General features: G+C 35.6%; 1 protein-coding gene across 3 annotated transcripts in view; it reads left to right on the top strand.

The window, feature by feature from the left end:
• Nucleotides 1–19,081, top strand: part of FNBP1L (formin binding protein 1 like) — a 59,993-nt gene that overhangs the window by 26,747 nt on the left and 14,165 nt on the right. For all 3 annotated transcript variants that reach the window (XM_074152341.1, XM_074152340.1, XM_074152339.1), the window contains exons 2-8: nt 3,805–3,920; nt 12,070–12,123; nt 13,617–13,764; nt 14,167–14,229; nt 15,807–15,911; nt 16,436–16,564; nt 18,661–18,807. In XM_074152341.1, the coding sequence (XP_074008442.1) occupies nt 3,805–3,920; nt 12,070–12,123; nt 13,617–13,764; nt 14,167–14,229; nt 15,807–15,911; nt 16,436–16,564; nt 18,661–18,807 (762 nt within the window). The remainder of the gene's footprint in view (nt 1–3,804; nt 3,921–12,069; nt 12,124–13,616; nt 13,765–14,166; nt 14,230–15,806; nt 15,912–16,435; nt 16,565–18,660; nt 18,808–19,081) is intronic.

Raw genomic sequence — 19,081 nt, 5'->3', positions numbered from 1 at the left:
ATTAACTATTTGTTCCGTTTTCTCCTCTATATAGTATTGCCCATTTTTTGTGCTTTTTTTTCTCCATTCAAGGTATCGCTTGGCTTGACTTGTATCTCAGTGCATTAATATGATTTCCTTTGTAGAAGTGTGGAAGATGTTCTGCTTATGTTTCAGGATGAAAAGAAAAATTTTTGCTTAATTGAGGCCCAGAGCTCAAACATGGATGCTTATGGAAAGAAGTTGAAAGGACCATGAGTAAATTTGTGACTCGCCTCTAGAAAAGGCCATTCCTTTCTGCTTTTTAATTGATGTTGCCTTTGTCTTTTGCTCATTTACCTCAGCGTCATTATTGAGGAGTGTAAGGTGATTCTTGTGACTGTGGACTTTCATTCACTTGTTTATTGTTTATAGAGAATTTGAAAAATTGTGAAGCTGATGTGTTTACTTAATATATTCCCTTTATCTATTCATTGAGAGCTCTGTTCTACAGTACATAATTGACTTAAGAAGACATAGTCAGTATGTCCAATTTGATCCAAGGAATCAATGTTTATGTGAGAGTTTATAGTAGCGTTCTTATTCTGAATACAAATTACAAATCATCTGTAGAGAGATATATATATTTATTTATTTCTCTTTAGGCTTCCAACTTTGGTCATTCATAAGACAAAAATGCTTTGGTACTTCTTGAAAGTTGGTTGGTTTTTTTTTTTTTTCCTTCATACTTCATGCTTCATTCTAAGATAGTGCATAATATAAAACATAATAAATGGTAGTGAACAAAATGTTGTGAAGCTGTCTCACTCTTCAAAAGGGTGGGAATGTACTACTATTTTTTTTTTTTATTATTTCCACTATATGTGGACTAATGACCTACTAAATTAGGATTTCTGATCCTTATCTAGGAGATCTTTAATGCATCCATCTTTTTAGAATTATTTTTCCTTTTCATGTCTCCAAAAGACTAGTAGATTTTCTTCATGCTATCCTGCCTGTACAGTCTATACTGAGCTTTTTTTTTAATATGAAGTGCAAATATGAAGTAGTGTTTAGCCTATGTATAAGTACCTGTAACTTTTTTTTTCATCTTAATCTCTGTGTGCCTCTGTTTTATTTCCAGTGTAGTTTATTTCCACTATATGTGGACTAATGACCTACTAAATTAGAATTTCTGATCCTTATCTAGGAGATCTTTAATGCATCCATGAGTAGCTTTATAGATATGAGTAATGGTGGAGGAGCTGGACTAATGTAAAGGTCCGCAGAGTGGTGAGGATAGCTAATGGGTTTTAATTGTTTTCTTACATGGGGTTTACTCCATTCAGGTTGTTCTGTGTATGTTCTACACATGTTCCTCATATAGGGAGGGAATAAATTTTTTCTTCCCTTGGGGGGGCTATGGGATAATCCTACAAAGCTGTCTTTGCACAGAGCATACTATTTCTAGAATCGGATGAGGAATTGAGGAAAGGAAGAGTTTTTGGCACTTGGTCAGTGATTAAATGCTGTAAAGTGTGAGGGGAGTATAGCGTGTCAAATGTACTCACTTTTTTCCATTACAGTTTCATATTAGTAGCAGAGAATTAACTTTGACCAGTAGAGTCCTTTTTTGTTTGAACAAAATATTTGGAAAGCCATCCTCTCTGGTTACACGTTTGGAAACATAAGTAATGAGGTGTCCGTAATGCTAATGAAACCTTAGCAGCAAATGAGAGCTTTGTGGACTAAAGAGCCTAAGTAGGACAGCAAAGGCTTTGTTCTGCTGTGAACTGGAGGAAGTCAGTCCTTAATGGTATTGGATGTTGGCTGCATGCCAAAAGCACCTTTTGGAAACTTCTTTTGTATGCCAGGCTAATGTTGTCAAAGTAATTTCAAAAATGAGTGGAATATAAAAAAGAAAGGCTTCTTGAGATTGATGATGTATTTTTATGCCTATATGCAAAAGTGGTTTGACACTGAAGTATGGTAACTGGCTCCCTCTTCCCACACACAAACAATGCACATGCAACTTTTCTGAAAACAGTATTAGGAATCTCACTTTATTTGACAAAAGATATTTAATGTGGAAATGTCCAGTTGGTGTAAAGTGGGTGCATCAGAACAACATGAGATACAGGCCATCCTTTCCCAAATATATTAAAATCTTGTCTTTAGTCCCTTTCCTGTCTCTTGGCTGTTTATATGGTTCTCTGGTGAAATAGGTCAGGGAAAGGGGTTATGTTCCTGGGGGAGAGAGTGATGGAGAGGCAGGAGCACATGGCTGGTCGTGGAACAGGATGGGTGCTTTTGGTTGGTAGTATTTGCATGCCATTGGATTGACGTGTTCAAGGCAGTAACGGCCGTGGTTGGTACTCCATGGTGTATGGCACTAAGAACCGCAAGGCAAGATTTGAGAACAACCTTAATCCTGTTATGTTCTTTTTTTTTTCTTGTTCTTGTTGGTTGTATGTAGTTGTGTTATCTTGGTATCTCTTTTAGTGAAGACATTTTCCTTGAGTCTTAAGCTCTGCACCATTTTATGGCATTTTTTGATTTCACTTCAGATCATCCTACTACATGCTGAAATTGAACTTAAATTGCTAATACTAGAGGTCGACATAATTTGTTAGGTTCAGGCAAGCTACTGAATCTGCGAGACACAGCTTCTGATAAACACCCCTCTCAGTTTTTTGTGTTAAGTTAAATAAACTTTGGCTTAAATGCTTTCTTTAGCTTTTTTCTTTCTGTACTTTTATTTTCTTAATTTACCGTGAAATGTATTTGGATTTAGCATAAACAGGACACAAACTTTGACATTGCAGTTGCTTGTCTTTTTGGATTACTAAATCGTAAGCTGAAAATCCTCAGTTTTTCCACTGTGGCAAATTTTTTAGCATAAAATACAAATACGTGCTAGACTAAAAGTATTTGCTAGGCTGTATTTTGTACCTTTATTCATGCCTGCACAATTCCTAGCCCCCATATTTCCACTTGTTTTTTGAATTTTCAACTTGTCCTAATTAGTGTATCCTCTACCTGTTAGTCAGTACAGAATACAGTGAAAGCCTGTTTTTGAAGGTGATTTAAAATATTAAAAATCCCCCAACTTCTTCTGGAAGTGTGGTTTATTTTAGACTGTTTCTCATAGTTCTTTGCCTCTACTTTGCTATAACTTCCTAAATGGCTAAGGACAGGTTTGCTTTCTTTGGAATCTCTTGCTAGAGCTGATCGTGAAATGTGTATATAGATTTGCTTTAATAAATGTTTTTTGTATGCAGACTACACCCAACTTTGTCATGCAGCTATAATTTGTAATATTTTTCTTTTCAGTGGGTAGTCATAAGAGTGGAAGTAATTTCTTTTTATCCAATGAAGTGACAACTTCTTGTGTTTTAAAACTGCCAAACGCATCTCTTTTGTTGAAGATGGTCTTATTTATCTAATAAATAGATCTCTTATTTATCTAATAATCAAAGCGATTTCTTTGGTTATGTCTTCGATATCTTGGTGGAAGAGATCCACTTTTGAATGAAAGGATTTTTAAGGGGGAAAAACCCCCACGTGTGCATTGTGAGAGTAAGCAAAGACTGCATACAACTTAAAATGCAAGTATTTAAGGCTGTTTTTACAGAAAGAGGTAGATATGTGCTGGCACTTACTGTTCTGGTATATGGCTGATATATATACACACACGCACAGCTGATTTATAACTTAAATTTAGCTTCTATCCAAGTAGTAAGCATTCCCTCACAGCACAACTCATAAATAAATTATATGTTGTTTCTGATGCTGCTGTGATTCTTAACTAATTCTGGGTATTTTTGTTTCTTTTTGTTTTTAAAGGATCAGTTTGATAACTTGGACAAGCATACACAGTGGGGCATTGACTTCTTGGAGAAATATGCGAAATTTGTAAAAGAAAGGATAGAAATTGAGCAAAACTATGCAAAACAACTGAGGTAAGGATTTTTTCTTTTTCTTTTTAAAAGAATCTTAACAGTTACTTGAAATCTCTGTATCGGATGATAGGCAAGCATGTAATATTGTGATTAATGACCGTTTTTCATTTCCAGAGTGAATTAGATCACTACTTCTTCTCACGACAGACAAGTTTTTCTTTACCAGTCCAAATCAGAAAATTATCTTTGGGTGTGCACTTGCTTGCTTGTTTTTGCCTTCTTTCCTCCCTCTCTTCCCACTCACCCTTCAAATCTTTGAACTTTAAGACTTAAATTTTAAGACTTAAAACAAAACAAAACCATAGTAATATTTTTCCACTGACTCTCAGCGTGTTTGTTGCAAAGTGCATTATCCATATCTACATTTTTGTGTGTGTTCAACCAGCTTTAAGCCTCTGCTGCTAATCATTTTCTCATGTTGAACTGGGAAGAACTACACTACACTGTGTTAAGAAATCTGATTGAAATAATTGAGTAGAACTTGAGAAAGCAGCAGATCGTCCTGTCCTTAAAGCATGCTCTTTCCGTAGCTGGTCTTGTCCCTTTGGGGGAGACTGTAACCCAGCCACCCTTTGTTTTACCTCTCCGGCTTACTTTCTATTGGTGCCAAGTGAAGCATCTTTTAGGTCCAGTAGAAATCCCCCCTTAGGGATAATGGGAGGATCATACAAGAAGAGTAGCAGCAATGAAATGGCAGAGAAACACATTCTTCAAAATAAAGTAAGGTTGATTTTTACCAAAAGGTGCGCACAGTGCTTGAAGAACAAGATTTAAAATAAGACATTCCTGTGAACTTGGCCTTCGCAGTAATCTTTGCTGTCTTGAATTCCTTTGGGGATTCAGCTGAAGCTGCTGCCTAGCCCTTGTCAGGCTGAAACCGATAGCAGCTTTTCTCCTGTGGTGTCTTCTGTTGTCTCATCGTTGGCAAACTAGATTGTCACCAGATAACAGAGTTGAAGAATCCTTCTTTATAAATGCAGTCATGAGCTCACAGCTGAGGGTATGGGTGTTCTCTGTCTAGGCTGCTCATTTCCTTTTTCATTTCTTTATCAGTTTATTTTGATCCAATTGCATATATTCACCTAACATAATACCCCATTACTTCACTGAAGGAATTTTTTTCTTAAAAGGAAGGAAGTAAATACCACTTTTCCAAAGCTGGCGTAGAAGAACTCCAGGAGGCAAAGGAAAGTTTGAAGCCTGCACAGAACTAGTTCACAGCCCAGTTTTGATTTGTTTTCAGTTGTCTGTTTAAAAATGGAAATGTGTTTTATTTGCAGATATCTTTCTGGACCTTTTCCTTAAATAGTATGAACAAATTCCATTTTGCTTGATTTTATTTAAAGGTTCATTCCACAGCTAGCAAGATGAGACATCACATTATTACTCCAGGATTTGACTAAAAATAAGAAATCTTCTCTGTTCAGCATTTTACTCATTTGGGTGAAACTTTTTCTCAAAGTGTCTTTGAAAAACGAAAAAGTTATGTCGAATACCCCTTCTGTCAGATGACTGGACTGACTGTCCATGTGCAGTAAGTATGACAGTTTTGGGAAGCACAGGTCTTGCTGCACACAGTTGTGTTGCACAGTGCATGCGTGCACTTAACTGCCTGCTGCCAACCAGGGTCTGGACAGCACACACATGAGAGGGTGACTGATTTTCTGCCAGTAGACCAGTTCATTAAGCTACTCTTCGATATTCTTGCCTGTCTGTTCCTTGGGGGAGAGGTCATTGTTAGTAGTGAACTGTCTTGTGATAACAACTTGATTTCAGCCATTGTTGTTCTTGAGGACACTCACTGTTTTTAACCACGTAAAACAGTCACGAGACTGAAATCAAGCAAAATTTTCACCTCCAGAGAGTTAGCTGTCCTGCAGCTTGCTCCTGAGAAGTTTTGAGAGAGAAGATCTTGGGGATGGACTATGGTTCTGGTGAATTTTAATGCTGGCAGCATATGGCCTGTGAGATAGATATTAGTATCTCTGACAGAAATTTCTAGTTTATCATTGTTTTTTCCTTTTGTAATGAAATGGAATCTGAAAAATAGAGTGTTGAGAATCTCTTCATAGCAAAGTTTATAGCTGAGATTTATTATGCCTTTTTTCTTTAGTAGATGTATCAACAGTATGGTGAGTGGTCACCTCTTGGTAGTTCTACAACTCTTAGTTCTTGGATGGGAGACCAAGAAAAAACAAGCTTAGTGAGGGAGATAATGCTAGTGATGTATGGTGATATTTTTTTCTGTCTTGGTTTCAGTGTGAGCCATGAACATTCTGTTGAGATTGTTGATGGATCATATTCTCATAGACTTAAACCCAAGGATGAAAACTTGAGTGAATTTTTCATAACAGTTTTCACAAATTAGAGTCTGTGTCCTGGCAGAAATTCAGATTCACTTTGTGTATACCCTTGTATTTTGATGAATATTTATTTTTTATACCATCACAACTTAGTGATGAGACTTTCCCAGGTGCAACAGCTGTTTCGAGTCTTCTAGGAGATGACAAGTGATGCATGTACAGCATATGAGGAACTGTTTGAGTGAACTCGCTATATTCTTACTGTATGCAGTTACTGCAGTTTATGGTTGCTGAGTAATTCCAGAAATGATAACTTGTGAGAATCCTGTCCAAATATTGGTTTTAGGTTCCAAGTCATTCCTTGCTATTCTTCTTTGATAGGCAGTTCTTGATACTGAGAAAAAGTCTAAGAAAAATTGAAACCATTGACGAATCCTCAAATGCCTAGGGAGAAAAAAAACCCAACAACCTGTATAGAGAGCTTATCTTGTCTTTGTCTGCAATATACTTTGTTCTGAAAAAAACCAACCCCAATTATAATTTCATTTTTTTGAGCTGACTTAAAGGAAAAATCTTAAGTTTTGTATAACTTAGGTCTCAACTAACGTATTGTGGTACCCCAACTATTGTGAAGGTTATTACAGGCTGTTACTGAGTTACAAGGATGTGAATCATGACAAACATATTGCAATATACATTGTAGAGTAACAGATTTCATTTTGATTATATGCCTGTTTAATTTGTTCTTATTTTATAATTGCAAAAAAATAGATCTATTATGTGCCAAATTACTGGGCTCATGGCTGAATTTTTAATTGAATGCTCAGATGCTGTTTTTTATCAGCACTGTTGCTTAAAAGTGGCGAGGTGAAGTTCTGTTTTGTTTACTTCCTAATTCTGGAAGTTCACTCCCTTTTTGTTCTCTCTGAAGCATTATGACACTTGAGAAGACAGAGGAATTCCACTCCCTGTGATGTTAGGCAGTAATACAAGTTATACCTGCAGTTATAGATGAAAATTACCATGCGGAATAAGATTTCTGAATGTGGTCAGCTTCTCTGTTGTCAGTTTAAAGAAAATAGTGATGATTGTTCTTGAACTATTTGAGTATTTCCCTTTAAAATTGTACATTGTGACCTCTGGAGTTGTATAGTTAATCTGAGCAAGTGTATTTTTCATGTTCCTTCTGCGTACCATTGTATATAAATGTGTTTTTTTTTCTAAATAAAATATTAGGGTTTATTTTCTAAATAAAATATTAATGTATGCACATGTCTTTTCAAATTGAGACGCGGTTACCACCTTTTTATGTGCAGAATCTTGGAAACATTATTTAAAATGGATGTAAGCTCAAATGTGAAGTTGGGGACACAAATTATTACCATATGTTTTCATTTCTCAAATCTCTTTTCCTTTGATTGGAGCTGAGAATTTATGCTCTTGATTGTTATCCAAATATGGATGTGGCAGGTTTTTTCATAGTGGTGTTTCTACAAGACAAAACATACGCATTCTTAATGGTTCCAAGGATATCCAGCTTTGTAAACTCAAATTCCATGTTACGCTTTTTTAAGATTCATCTCTTCAGTTTTCAACTTTTTCTGATGACATGTTACTAAATACAGTTCATTGTCATTGTTTTCACCCAGTCCATAATATTGATATGCAGTCTCTGAAACCAGCAGAACCCTATAGAAAGTATTACTTTACATATAAATATGAAATGCCTTTAAGTACTTACTGCATGTTTTTAGTAACTTATGAAAGCACGCTGCAAAAATTGTTCCCAGGCTTGTTTGTAATATGACGTAGAGGCTGTAGAGGTTTAGTATAAGCAGATGCCACAGTACCTGAGCTGCCACCTTAATACAAATTCTGCCATACTGATGATGCCGCTCCTGTTCTTTACGTTCTATATTAATTGACTGAAGAAAACTTGAGTCGATAAACACAATTTTTATACAAATGTCTGTAAAATTTTATGTATATTTTTATGTGCATGACTATGAATAAGTTTATAATAATTTAACTAGGGTGCTTTTTGAAACTTCTGGCTATGTGACTGAGGTACTTACTCTCTTAAAGATCAGTACTATAGTCCAGGCTGGTATCTCACTGATGCTGACCCGAGACCAATTTATACTGAGAAGAGAGTTCGATAAAATTACAGGAGCAGCAAGTGGTTAGTCCTGTATGAAATCTGCTTCCAGATGGCGGTAAGACAGAGTGTGGTAGAAGTAGTCTAAATTGCACCTCCAGAGAGCATTAAAGTGTCATCAATCTAGACTTTTCTAAGGAAGTATAGAGCAATTTATCCTGTAGATTTGCTTCAGTTCTGATGGTCTGCAATTACTTCTGCATTTGTCTTCTAAACTAGTCCAAATTCATATTTGGATCCCGAGGATTAGATACACGTTTAGATAAAAATGTTAAAGAACGTTACTCCCCCTTAAAGTGTCAACTGGCTCCTCTTTGAAACGGTGCTTCTCTCTTCAGATCCATGCTCATACTAGCTGCTTGTCAACCTGCATTTTTTCAAAGATTTAAATCTAATTTCTCTGTTTTTTCTAAGTGTTGGTGTTCACTTCTTGGAAAAGCCAGTTATGCTTCTTTGAACTATAAATTCTGCATTTGCTTGTCATTTCATCTTTATTGACTTTGGTTGTTGTACCTTGTACTGTTATGGAATCTTAAGTCCTGATCACAGTGTCTCAAAACTGTATATTCCTGTGTCCTAAGGTAGACAAGGTTGACTAATGAAACTGACTTTTATTAGGAGAAAGGATTATATACTATTTTTGTCTTCCTAGAAATAGTAAACAGTTGCATTAAAAAATGAACAGAAATCAGCATGATAGTCAATAATATGTTTCTGACTCTTCTCTCCTGCCACTTTAAATTGTATGTTTTTAGTAAGTGGTTTCTTTTCTTGTTTTTGACACCTCTGAAAATCTTCCCTTGAAGAGGCTCGTGTGTGGTTGCTTATCTACAGCATTGTATGCTTGTTATGCATTTCACCTTCTGAATAATAATAATGTGAATTTTCCCATTCATTAAGGACTGAGGAACAAAGCATGAATATAAGGGAAATAAAACACGGGAAAGTTACTTAGGGAAGAAAATTATTCTTTTTGTTTTTTTTTTTAACTTGGGTATATGCATTTTCCCAGCAAAACGTCTGCATTCAAACCCTACCAAGTCGAATGTTAAAACAGGCAGTGGATTCTGGTGACAGTGAAGATATTCTTGTTTTAACTTCAGTGAGAAAGTTCTTACAAGATTTATAGATACTTTTAAAAAAAAGTCAGTGTTTGTTCTGTTTCTTAGTACATATTGATGTAAAAAGGACTTGACTATTTCATTATGGTTGTTCTTTCTGGTTGTAGTCTCTGAGGGTATGGAAAGAGATAAAGGATCTCAGATTGCTATTTCCATGCTGACTCCCTGCTCATATTTTGGTATATAATTCTTGACTGAACATAGTCTCACTTCTTGTACCATAGAGATAGTATGACTTTCAAGTAGGTTGATTTAGAAATTGCACAAGATCATTTTAGATGAAAGCAGGATTAGCACCCTTGTTCTAATGACAAGGTAGTTCATAGTTGGTAGCAACTGAAGTTACACACGGACGTATATGCAAGGTTTTTGTTTCATAGAATCTTCTCTTATTCCTCCTCTTCTTTTTTCTGTTGGGAGCGTAGATTGCTTTATATAATCCACTTTGCTGCTTTTGGGGAAACTATTTTAGGTTATATTAATAATTAGTCCAAGAAGTCAGTGGCCAGTTTTCTCAATCACTACTGGACAGGCATATGGAAGAATTATATCCAGAGGCCAATTAAAAGCCAACTGTTAAAGCAGCATTTAGGTTTGCATTGTTTTATACTTAAATTCATCGAGTGGATGTGTACAATAGTTGCATTACAAAATATTAATCCCTTTACACGATACAGAAGTTTGAATGAAGTCTACTTCATACCAGTTAAAACGGAGACGCATTCTTTGCATAGCCCAGGTCCCTCTCAAGAACACACTTTGAGAAGTCTTCCCTGAAAAGCTCAAGGCAAACACTCTGCCTCTTGAACAAAATGATTCAGTTGTGTGCACTTCTTTTGTTGTTTGGGTTTTTTTTGTTTTGTTTTGTTTTGTTGTTTTTGTTTGGTTTTTTGTTGTTGTTCTTTTGGTTTTTTTGAATGGAAGGTGTGATTAGAGAGGTACGGGGGGGGGGGAAAATTGCAAGCATTGTGTTGCTTCTATTTGTGGGTTGTAAAGCAAATAATTGACATGTTATTTTCTGCTGCGATGTTAATTCACACTTAAAAGTATTACTTTTAATTGTAAATGAGAGATATTATAATTTAAATGAGAGTATAACTGGGCATCTGGTCCACAGTTTAAACGTTGCTAGCAACATTTCAATGAAGTGGTTCTAGTGTTTGGGAAATATGAGAATTTTTGTGAGGGTGGTCATTGGTATTTAAATATTGGTCTATTTAATTTGAGTAGTGGATCTCTCTAACTGTTTGCTGCTTTTAAAACACAAACTGAGATGTTTCGCTTCTTTGACCTCAAAAAGCACAAAGGTTGAGGGTAGGCAATTTGAGAAAAATCCTCTCTCTTACCTGTTTTTCTTTCATACAAAAAAGGATTCTTTATTTGTTGTAAAATGACAAACTCTGACAGGGAAAGGAACCGTAATAGTTTTTCTGTTTCATGGAAAAAAATGACAATTTTGAAAATTGCTGGAATAAAAAATGCAACCAATTGAAGGTATGGACATCCAGCTACTAAAAATGAGAAGGAAATTATGGATTTATTTTCTTTTCAAGACTGACAACACGTATCCTTTTGAATTTCAAGGATTTTAAAAGACCTCATTGCTGTCAGAAAAACAATATTGTAAGTCAAGGCAGAATGTTGTGCTGGAAAAAATGTACTCAGAACTTTAAAGCAAAAGTTCATGTACAGGAAGATAAGAATTAGAAAAATCACTGGACATTCTCTCATATCTCTCCTGTCTGTAAAATAGTGTGGCTTCGTTTCATGTTCATCATAGGATTTGGGATATTTGTAGCAATATATGTAACTGCAAATATTTTGCAGTTGTTTGTATAAGCAGTGTGTTAATTATGCTCTAGGGTAGAATAGGTGATGTGGTTTGTATATTTCTTAAGGTGCTGTTTTGTGTTGTATGATAAGCAAATGAATTTATATCAGTGTTCTCAGAAGTTGGACTGTGATACTGTGCAAAGAGCTGGTCCCATGGATTGTCTTTTAGAGATTTTCTTGGTTTCTAAAACCTGATATTTACAACACTGGTGGTAGGGCAAAATGTAACGCCTTTCCTGAAAGGAGATGTTGCCTCTTCTGTTCTGGAAATATCTGTATTGAAGATTTGGAGATACTGTGATTAAAACCTTTGACCTGAATGTACACTCGGAGCTTATTCAGTCATGGAGTTTTGTGCTTATGGGTATAGCACACAGTGTGCGCTTTCTGTATGTTACACATCATCATATGTTTACTTTTTTCTTGTCTGCTAGCCACCTTTTGCATGTGTGAAAAGGATGTTAAATAAAGAACTTGTTATTTTTTGTCTTAGTTGCTGTGCAATAGAGGTTTTAAAATACTTACATTGTTCTAGGTCAAAGTGACTTAAAACTGGAAATGCCATAGATTTCTGCCTTGTGTTATCTAAAGGATCCTTATAAGATGACAGAGGGAATAGATTTGTTCCTTGAAGTAATTAAAAGTAAATAATTTGTTCATGCAGTTTTCAATGTGTATGTCTTCTCAAAAGATACTCTAAAATAACACCTTTTTTTTTCGTTCTTCCTTAATAGAAATCTGGTTAAGAAGTACTGTCCTAAACGTTCACCCAAAGATGAGGAACCCAGGTAAAAATGTGCATTTCAAGTTCTTTGTATAAGAAACAAGGACTACAATGTGATCTGTCCTTTCATGGATTTTTTTTTTTCTCCTAAAAGATAAAGTACTTAATTGGTTAAGACAACAAAAGAATTCTGCTTGGCTTCTTATAGTTTTGCTGTAATTCTTATACATGAAACCTGAGTTTACTTCTATTAATGTTTTGAAGTAGTAAACATGGCAGACTGTGCTTGCTCCGTTCCAAATTAATCTTCAGCTAGCTGAAAGTTTGAAAGCAGAAGTTTGGTATGCTATGTATAGTCTGGTATTATTTTTTTTCAGGCTGTGTTTTTTGGCTTAGTTTAGTGTAGTTTTTCAGTGCATTTGTATGGCAATACAAATGTAGCTATACATTTGTATACTGAGACTTGAGCGTACACAAAATTGTCATATTTTTGGCAAGAAGAGCTCTTAAAACTGCTGGCTTGCTTTCACTCCGGAGACAAAATAGGTGAATATCTAACTGTGGAGGAGCAATTTGCGCTAAAAAACATTATGATTATTTGTCAGAGGTGGTTTTTTTTGCTATCCAGGTACATAGCCATTTTTTCATTTATTTAGAAAAACACAATACTCTTTTCTTTAGGGATAACTTCTACAAAGGAAAGAAAGTGGGCAAGTTTCAGGTTGCAGCCAGAGCACATGCTGTGCAGAGTGCCTGAGAACTCACACTAGAATTTCCTCTGGCTCTTTCGACCATTTAAAGATCCTGGACCACAGGGAATGGGATTTCTAGTGCCAGGGTGGCATTTGAATTCCCCAGAGCCAAGCCTATGGAGATGGCAACATTCCACAGTTCAAAGAGAGAAAGATGTCTATTTTAATGTGGTGCCTGTTTTTTTTTTTTCCTTTCTTCCCTTCCACACACACTTTCTACCCTTTGCCCCTCCTCTTCCCCCCTTTTTAGTGCCAGCCATAGTGGCACCTTACTTCCAGCCAAGAGGTGGGCAGGCAAACAGGCAGCTGTCTCCAGAGCTGATAGCAAACTTGTTCTGTAGATCATCCATCGGGATGCATAAGAGTGGTATGATTGGCATGTTCCACCCTCAAGACTACCAAGCACATCATCTCTGCAGCAAGTTCAGCCTCCGAGCCTAGGGACGTATGTACGCGTTCCGTAGCTCAGGCCTCTCAGTTGGCAGCTTAGGAGATACCACTATACCACAGGGCTTTCCAGGTAGTATTCTTCTTCTTTCTTTTCCATCCACAAAAATCCATATTTTAAAATGTATTTGAAGAGACATTGCAACATATGGTACATGCTAGGCTTAATATAGGCTTTCCCAATTTGCATTTCTACTATATATAATTCAATTAGCATTAAGATAAGGTTTACTGTAAAATACATATGATTGGTTTTTTTATTTGATCAGGAGTACAGACTATACTAAAAGAAGTCGATTTTAAAAAAACTGTCTCACTTTTTGTATATGTTTGTTTGTGCGTGTGTGCTTTTTGTCAGGTTTACTTCGTGTATTGCCTTTTTTAACATCCTTAATGAGTTGAATGACTACGCAGGACAACGAGAAGTAGTTGCAGAAGAAATGGGACACAGAGTGTACGGAGAATTGATGAGATATTCTCATGATCTAAAAACTGAGAGAAAAATGGTAATTTCTATAATTTTATTGGATAATAGGATATCAAAATGTCTTTTAAGGAATTGATGTATTTGTTTACCCAATTTAACGGACTTGGCAATAGGTAGGTTTTGTAATACATTTGTAAAACACATTTAAAGTTATTCTGTATTTTTATGTACAGTTATTAAATGTAAAAATTAAGATTTTGGAGATACAGTGCTTACTAGCCAGTGTAGTTTTTTTTTTTTAGCCAGTATAATTTTTTGTAATGTGCGGTTCTATTCTTACATGATTAGTAATGTCTTCCAAAGAGTACTGGTAACAGGCGGGAGATACTGCACATCATTGCGTGTTAGCTAGAGGAGGGACTAACTAATGGGAATACTACTAAAAAGATAAGTACATTAAATTTATTTGTGGTGGTTTTAGCATCTTCAGGAAGGGCGAAAGGCTCAACAGTATCTGGACATGTGCTGGAAACAGATGGATAATGTGAGTTTGGTTTTTTTTCCCCCCTACAAATAATAGTTTGTAAATGAAACTGTTGTCATCTTGCTTGCTTAGACTTTAATGTTTAGCTATATTACTGAACATCCAAATTGGACTTAATAACACTCAAAATACAGTTCAATGTATTTGTAGTTCCCCATTTTAAAAACATTTCCTGTAAATAGCTTCTCTGTGTGTGTGTGTGTGTGAGTGAGTTTTGGCTTTTATCCAGCATAAAGGAATCTGTTTTTTAACATGGGTTGATGCTTCTTAGGTTGCTTTTCCACAGGCTACTTTTTCTTTAGAGAGTAATAGTGACAATTTATTTATATGAAGGTGAAATCTTAAGTCACTTGAGTTTGAGGATTTTTTACATGAGGTCTATTCAAGGATGCCACTATAGACTATTGTACTTTCATGAGGGAGAATTATTTTTTAACAGAGAAATGCAGGAAGTGAATTTCTGTAGAACAGATTATAAAATCCTTTTTCTTGAGAGACATGCTTTTAAGGATGAGAAAATACAAAATTCGCCCAAATGTGTTCAAGATGCATTCTGATATTCTGCTGGTTTTGTATCGTAGAAATTTATTAAATCTTTGATCCAGATTATTGTGAAGCAGTACCGAAGAGGTGAATTTCTGTTTTCTTGTTGTGGACCCAACAACTTCAGTGTCACGTCAAAGAGTTTAATTCATGATCAGAGGACCAGAGTAGGAGCAGATGTGGTAGTTTTAGATGCTTCACCAAGATAATTCCCAGAGTTCGCCTCAAACTATCAGTTGTGTTGTGTGCACTGTATTTACTTGAGTGCAAAGTCACTCTTTTAAACACACACAGCCTTTAAGGGATGCATTAGCCTCAATTGCCTGACTTTGCACTGAAGCAGGAGAGGACTGCTCACACACCTCTGTTGCCAGTTTGTCTCTAGAGATACTAACTTCTGGAGCTGCAACAGTTTTTCCTGCAGCAGTTGTCTTGACAACAGCCGGATATCTCCACATCAATTGAATACTGTTGTATTCTGTGAATAATGTTGTCTGTCTGGGCTGCTCACAGCTACGGCAGTTGATATGAATACTGATGATAATGGAGGGGTACACTAAGGTCTCCTAGTGTAGACAGATCCTTCAGACTACCTTCAAAATAGTTTAGTTGAATTTATTCAATTAAAATTGATTACTGAAGAAGGGAACTTGAAAATTTTACTCGTACAAGTCCAGGTTTAATTTTTCTGTCCTCTAACTTTTATTTAGGTTATTGAAGTCAGGCTAGAAAGTGGACCTGTCTCTATAATTAACTGCAGATCTTTTTAATAGGTTATTTTGTATTTCAATTATCTAATATTTTATAGTATAAATACAGTTGTTTCCTTGCTGGTACTTAAAGGAAATAAGTTTTAAGTAAAAAAGTTGAAAAGTTTTGAGGCTTGATTGCTGTGAGTACAATGTATTTACTTAAGGATACATAGTGAATTTAAGATATTTAAATGGAAGCTTTGATATTTAGAATTCAAAATTACTGTACAAAACCAGAGGGGGATAGTGGCTGTTGAAACATAAAGTTTGTGGCTTTTGTAGAGCAAAAAGAAATTTGAGAGAGAATGCAGAGAGGCAGAGAAGGCACAGCAAAGCTATGAAAGACTGGACAATGACACTAATGCTACAAAGGCTGATGTTGAGAAGGTAAGAGTGGTGCCATTTCTTTCGTTACTCTTTATTATAAAAAATATTTTATTTGCATGTTTGTCACAGTACTGGAACAACATTCTTTGAGTGTATAAAATTATGTATAAAATATCCTTGCTTATTATACACTAAATCGAAGTTAAGACAGTGCAGAGAGGGAGGATGCTTCATTAGTCTGGAGATGATGCTGTTGAGATGATGAATATCTTCCTTAAACAGACAGGCTTACTGAGATTTGGTATCTTGTGCTTTATATGTCCGGTCACTTCTATGTTTTTTAGGGTATGCATTTAGGCAATGTGGAGAAGGGACCTAAAATGATCATTGCTCTTTCTGTATGTAACAAATTAGGTCTGTAGACTGTCAGTATATACGAAGTCTCACATCCTTTTTATTTCAGTTATAGGGATGTCAGTTTTGATGACTAGTGTTTTTGCATAGTTGGTAAAATAAATTAAAATTATCCTGTATGTCTTTGAAAAGCACAACACATGTTTGAACTGGTAACACTTTCCTACTAGGCTAAGCAACAGTTAAACCTGCGCACGCATATGGCTGATGAAAACAAAAATGAATATGCTGCACAACTACAGAATTTTAATGGAGAGCAACACAAACACTACTACATTGTCATTCCTCAGATTTATAAGGTAAAATAATTAACAGACATAGTATGCCTTATCTTTTTTTAAGGGAGAAGTAGATTTTAAAATTTAAAACTTTAATTTTGGGATTTTAGTAGATGATTTTGTGAAGAAATTAGCATAATACTGATACAACCTGTGTTTTATCATGAGGCTTACTGCTTACAGTAATTATGTTTAGACTATATGAAAATATTCTGTTGCATCTTTTGTGAAGATTTTATATTTTATAGACTTTGTGTAAATATTGCTGAAGAAGTATGGCAAAATAAACATTTGAGACATCTGGGTGAGAGCAAACATTTAAAACAATCATTCTAATAAGGTTTGATCACTAGTTCTCTTGATATTTGTGCGTGTGAATGCTTTGACTCTGGCAGAGATGAAGGAAGGCATGTAGCTAGTGGTGACTTTGGGGTTTAATGTGTCTCATGTACGGGTATAAAATGGATGGATTGGAGGCAGAAGTACTTCCCCCCACCCCAGTTGGTCATTGCTTCATCAATATTGCCATCTAAAATAATAAAAAAAGTTAAATGTCAAATCAAATTAATACTTCGCATTTAAAAGGGGGATTTCTCAAGGTGCTTCATGTAATTATTTAAGTGGGGTTTTTTTAAGTTTCTTTCAAAAACAGAGAGACTTTGCAAAACTAGTTCAAAGTAAAGTAGTTGGGAGGCATCAAGTGAGGGAGAGTTCAGAAGAGTATTGGGATGTACGTTCAGCCACAGAGAATACAGTGACTGTAGAAACTGATTCCAAAACTTGGAGTGAGGAAAGTAAAAATACTGACTTTATTTGAAGGTGTACTGACTTAAGAATGCTTGATATTTCCAGAAGCACAAGGGAGTTCATATTTTTAAAAAACATTTATTAGAAGGTCTAGGATTCACAGGGAAAAAATTGCCTTGGCTTATTAAACAATTTTCTAATATTTTAACTGTTAAGCAGCCCTACAGTAGATCTGGCATTAGCACACTGATGGAGGAATTGCAGTCAACTCCCAAGAGAAACAGTTTGATCTTCTTTCTTTGTAGCTTGGACCAGAGTTTTGGTTTATTGCCTTTATTTCTCTAGGGTTAAAATCCATTATCATTGTAAGATAATGTTTTTTGAAATCTCCAGTACGAGCAGAAAGGCCTAGTCCTACTTTCTCTTGGGTCTACATTTTTATTATTTCCTTGCAAGTATTTGGTAACGTTCTATGGGAAAAACCTTGAAAAGAGGGATTTAGCATGACTGGGTTGTTGCTTTGTTTCGGGGAGAGGAAATTGGATGTTGTTTGAGACATCGGCCTTTGTTAGAGGAGATACAGGAAAGATCCAACTTCTTATCCTGTTTTTGATAACCTATCGACGCATGTACTATTGCTTTTTGGTTTGTTTTGAGGTTTTTTTCCACCTTTAGTTAGGTGAAAGGTCCAGGGCTATTATCTTAATAGTATTTCTCTTCAATTTGTTCTTTTTGTTGTGTTCCAGTAGACTTGTTTTACAAATCTTATGTAATGGTATTCTTTTCTTTATTTTCTTGCACACTTCTAAAGGAAATGGTTTGTATTTCAAATCAGAGAGCATGTCTAAACAGCGTATAAATATTTCTAAACTTTGGGTTTTTTTAAATAATTGGTATTTATTGGAAAGTATAAAAAGAAAGGCAAGATAGAGATATTTATCACCAGAGAGAAATTATTTGGAACTAGGAGAGGGTGAGGAGATTTAGAAATTAGTAGAATTTCTTTAGTGTAGTTTTCATTTCTGCATGAAACAAATATTTTAAACTAGATAGGTGGCTGGAGGCACTGTACACGTGCTTTGAAAAAAGAATAAGGAAAGGAAAGTCCAGTCCTTTACATAATTTTTAAAAATCGCAGAGTATCAGCTCTCCGAAATTACTGTTCTGGGCATCTTAAGTCTATATCTGAAAGGACTTGATCTTTTAACTTAATTAAGTTCTGGTTTGTTAAACAAATAAAATTCTGGGAAAGCACAGAAAATCTGTACTACGTTGCTACTGTGGTGACCACAGTAACTGCATACATCAGGATTGGGGGGAAAAAGTATCTGCAAATAAAAGCTTTATTTTATCATACTTTGTGCTTGCAGCAACTCCAAGAAATGGATGAAAGAAGGACTATCAAACTTAGTGAATGTTACAAAGGCTTTGCTGACTCTGAGCGCAAGGTTATTCCGATTATCTCTAAATGTCTAGAAGGGATGATCCTTGCAGCAAAATCAGTTGATGAACACAGAGTAAGTAGACTCAAGTGACTTTTCAAATGCGCGTGAGCAATTTAACTGATACGGAAGCTGCGGAGAGGGCAAAGATGGACTTTGTATGTTTATCTTTGTTGTCAAATATTTGTCTGCTTGAAAAGTGTTGTGACTTCAGTTTTAGCCTAAATGGTCATTTCCACTTTTGGTGTTTGTTTTCTTCCTATTTTATTGCTTTCTTATGATCATGCTTTCTCATGTCACTTTCTCACTGTATGTGATTTTGGAGACATTGTTTCAGTTATCCTGAAAC

The sequence above is a fragment of the Numenius arquata genome, chromosome 8 (assembly GCF_964106895.1).
Source record: "Numenius arquata chromosome 8, bNumArq3.hap1.1, whole genome shotgun sequence".
Lineage (NCBI taxonomy): Eukaryota > Metazoa > Chordata > Aves > Charadriiformes > Scolopacidae > Numenius > Numenius arquata.
Note: the sequence above shows the minus strand (reverse complement) of the source record. Positions and strands in the feature narration are given on the sequence as shown.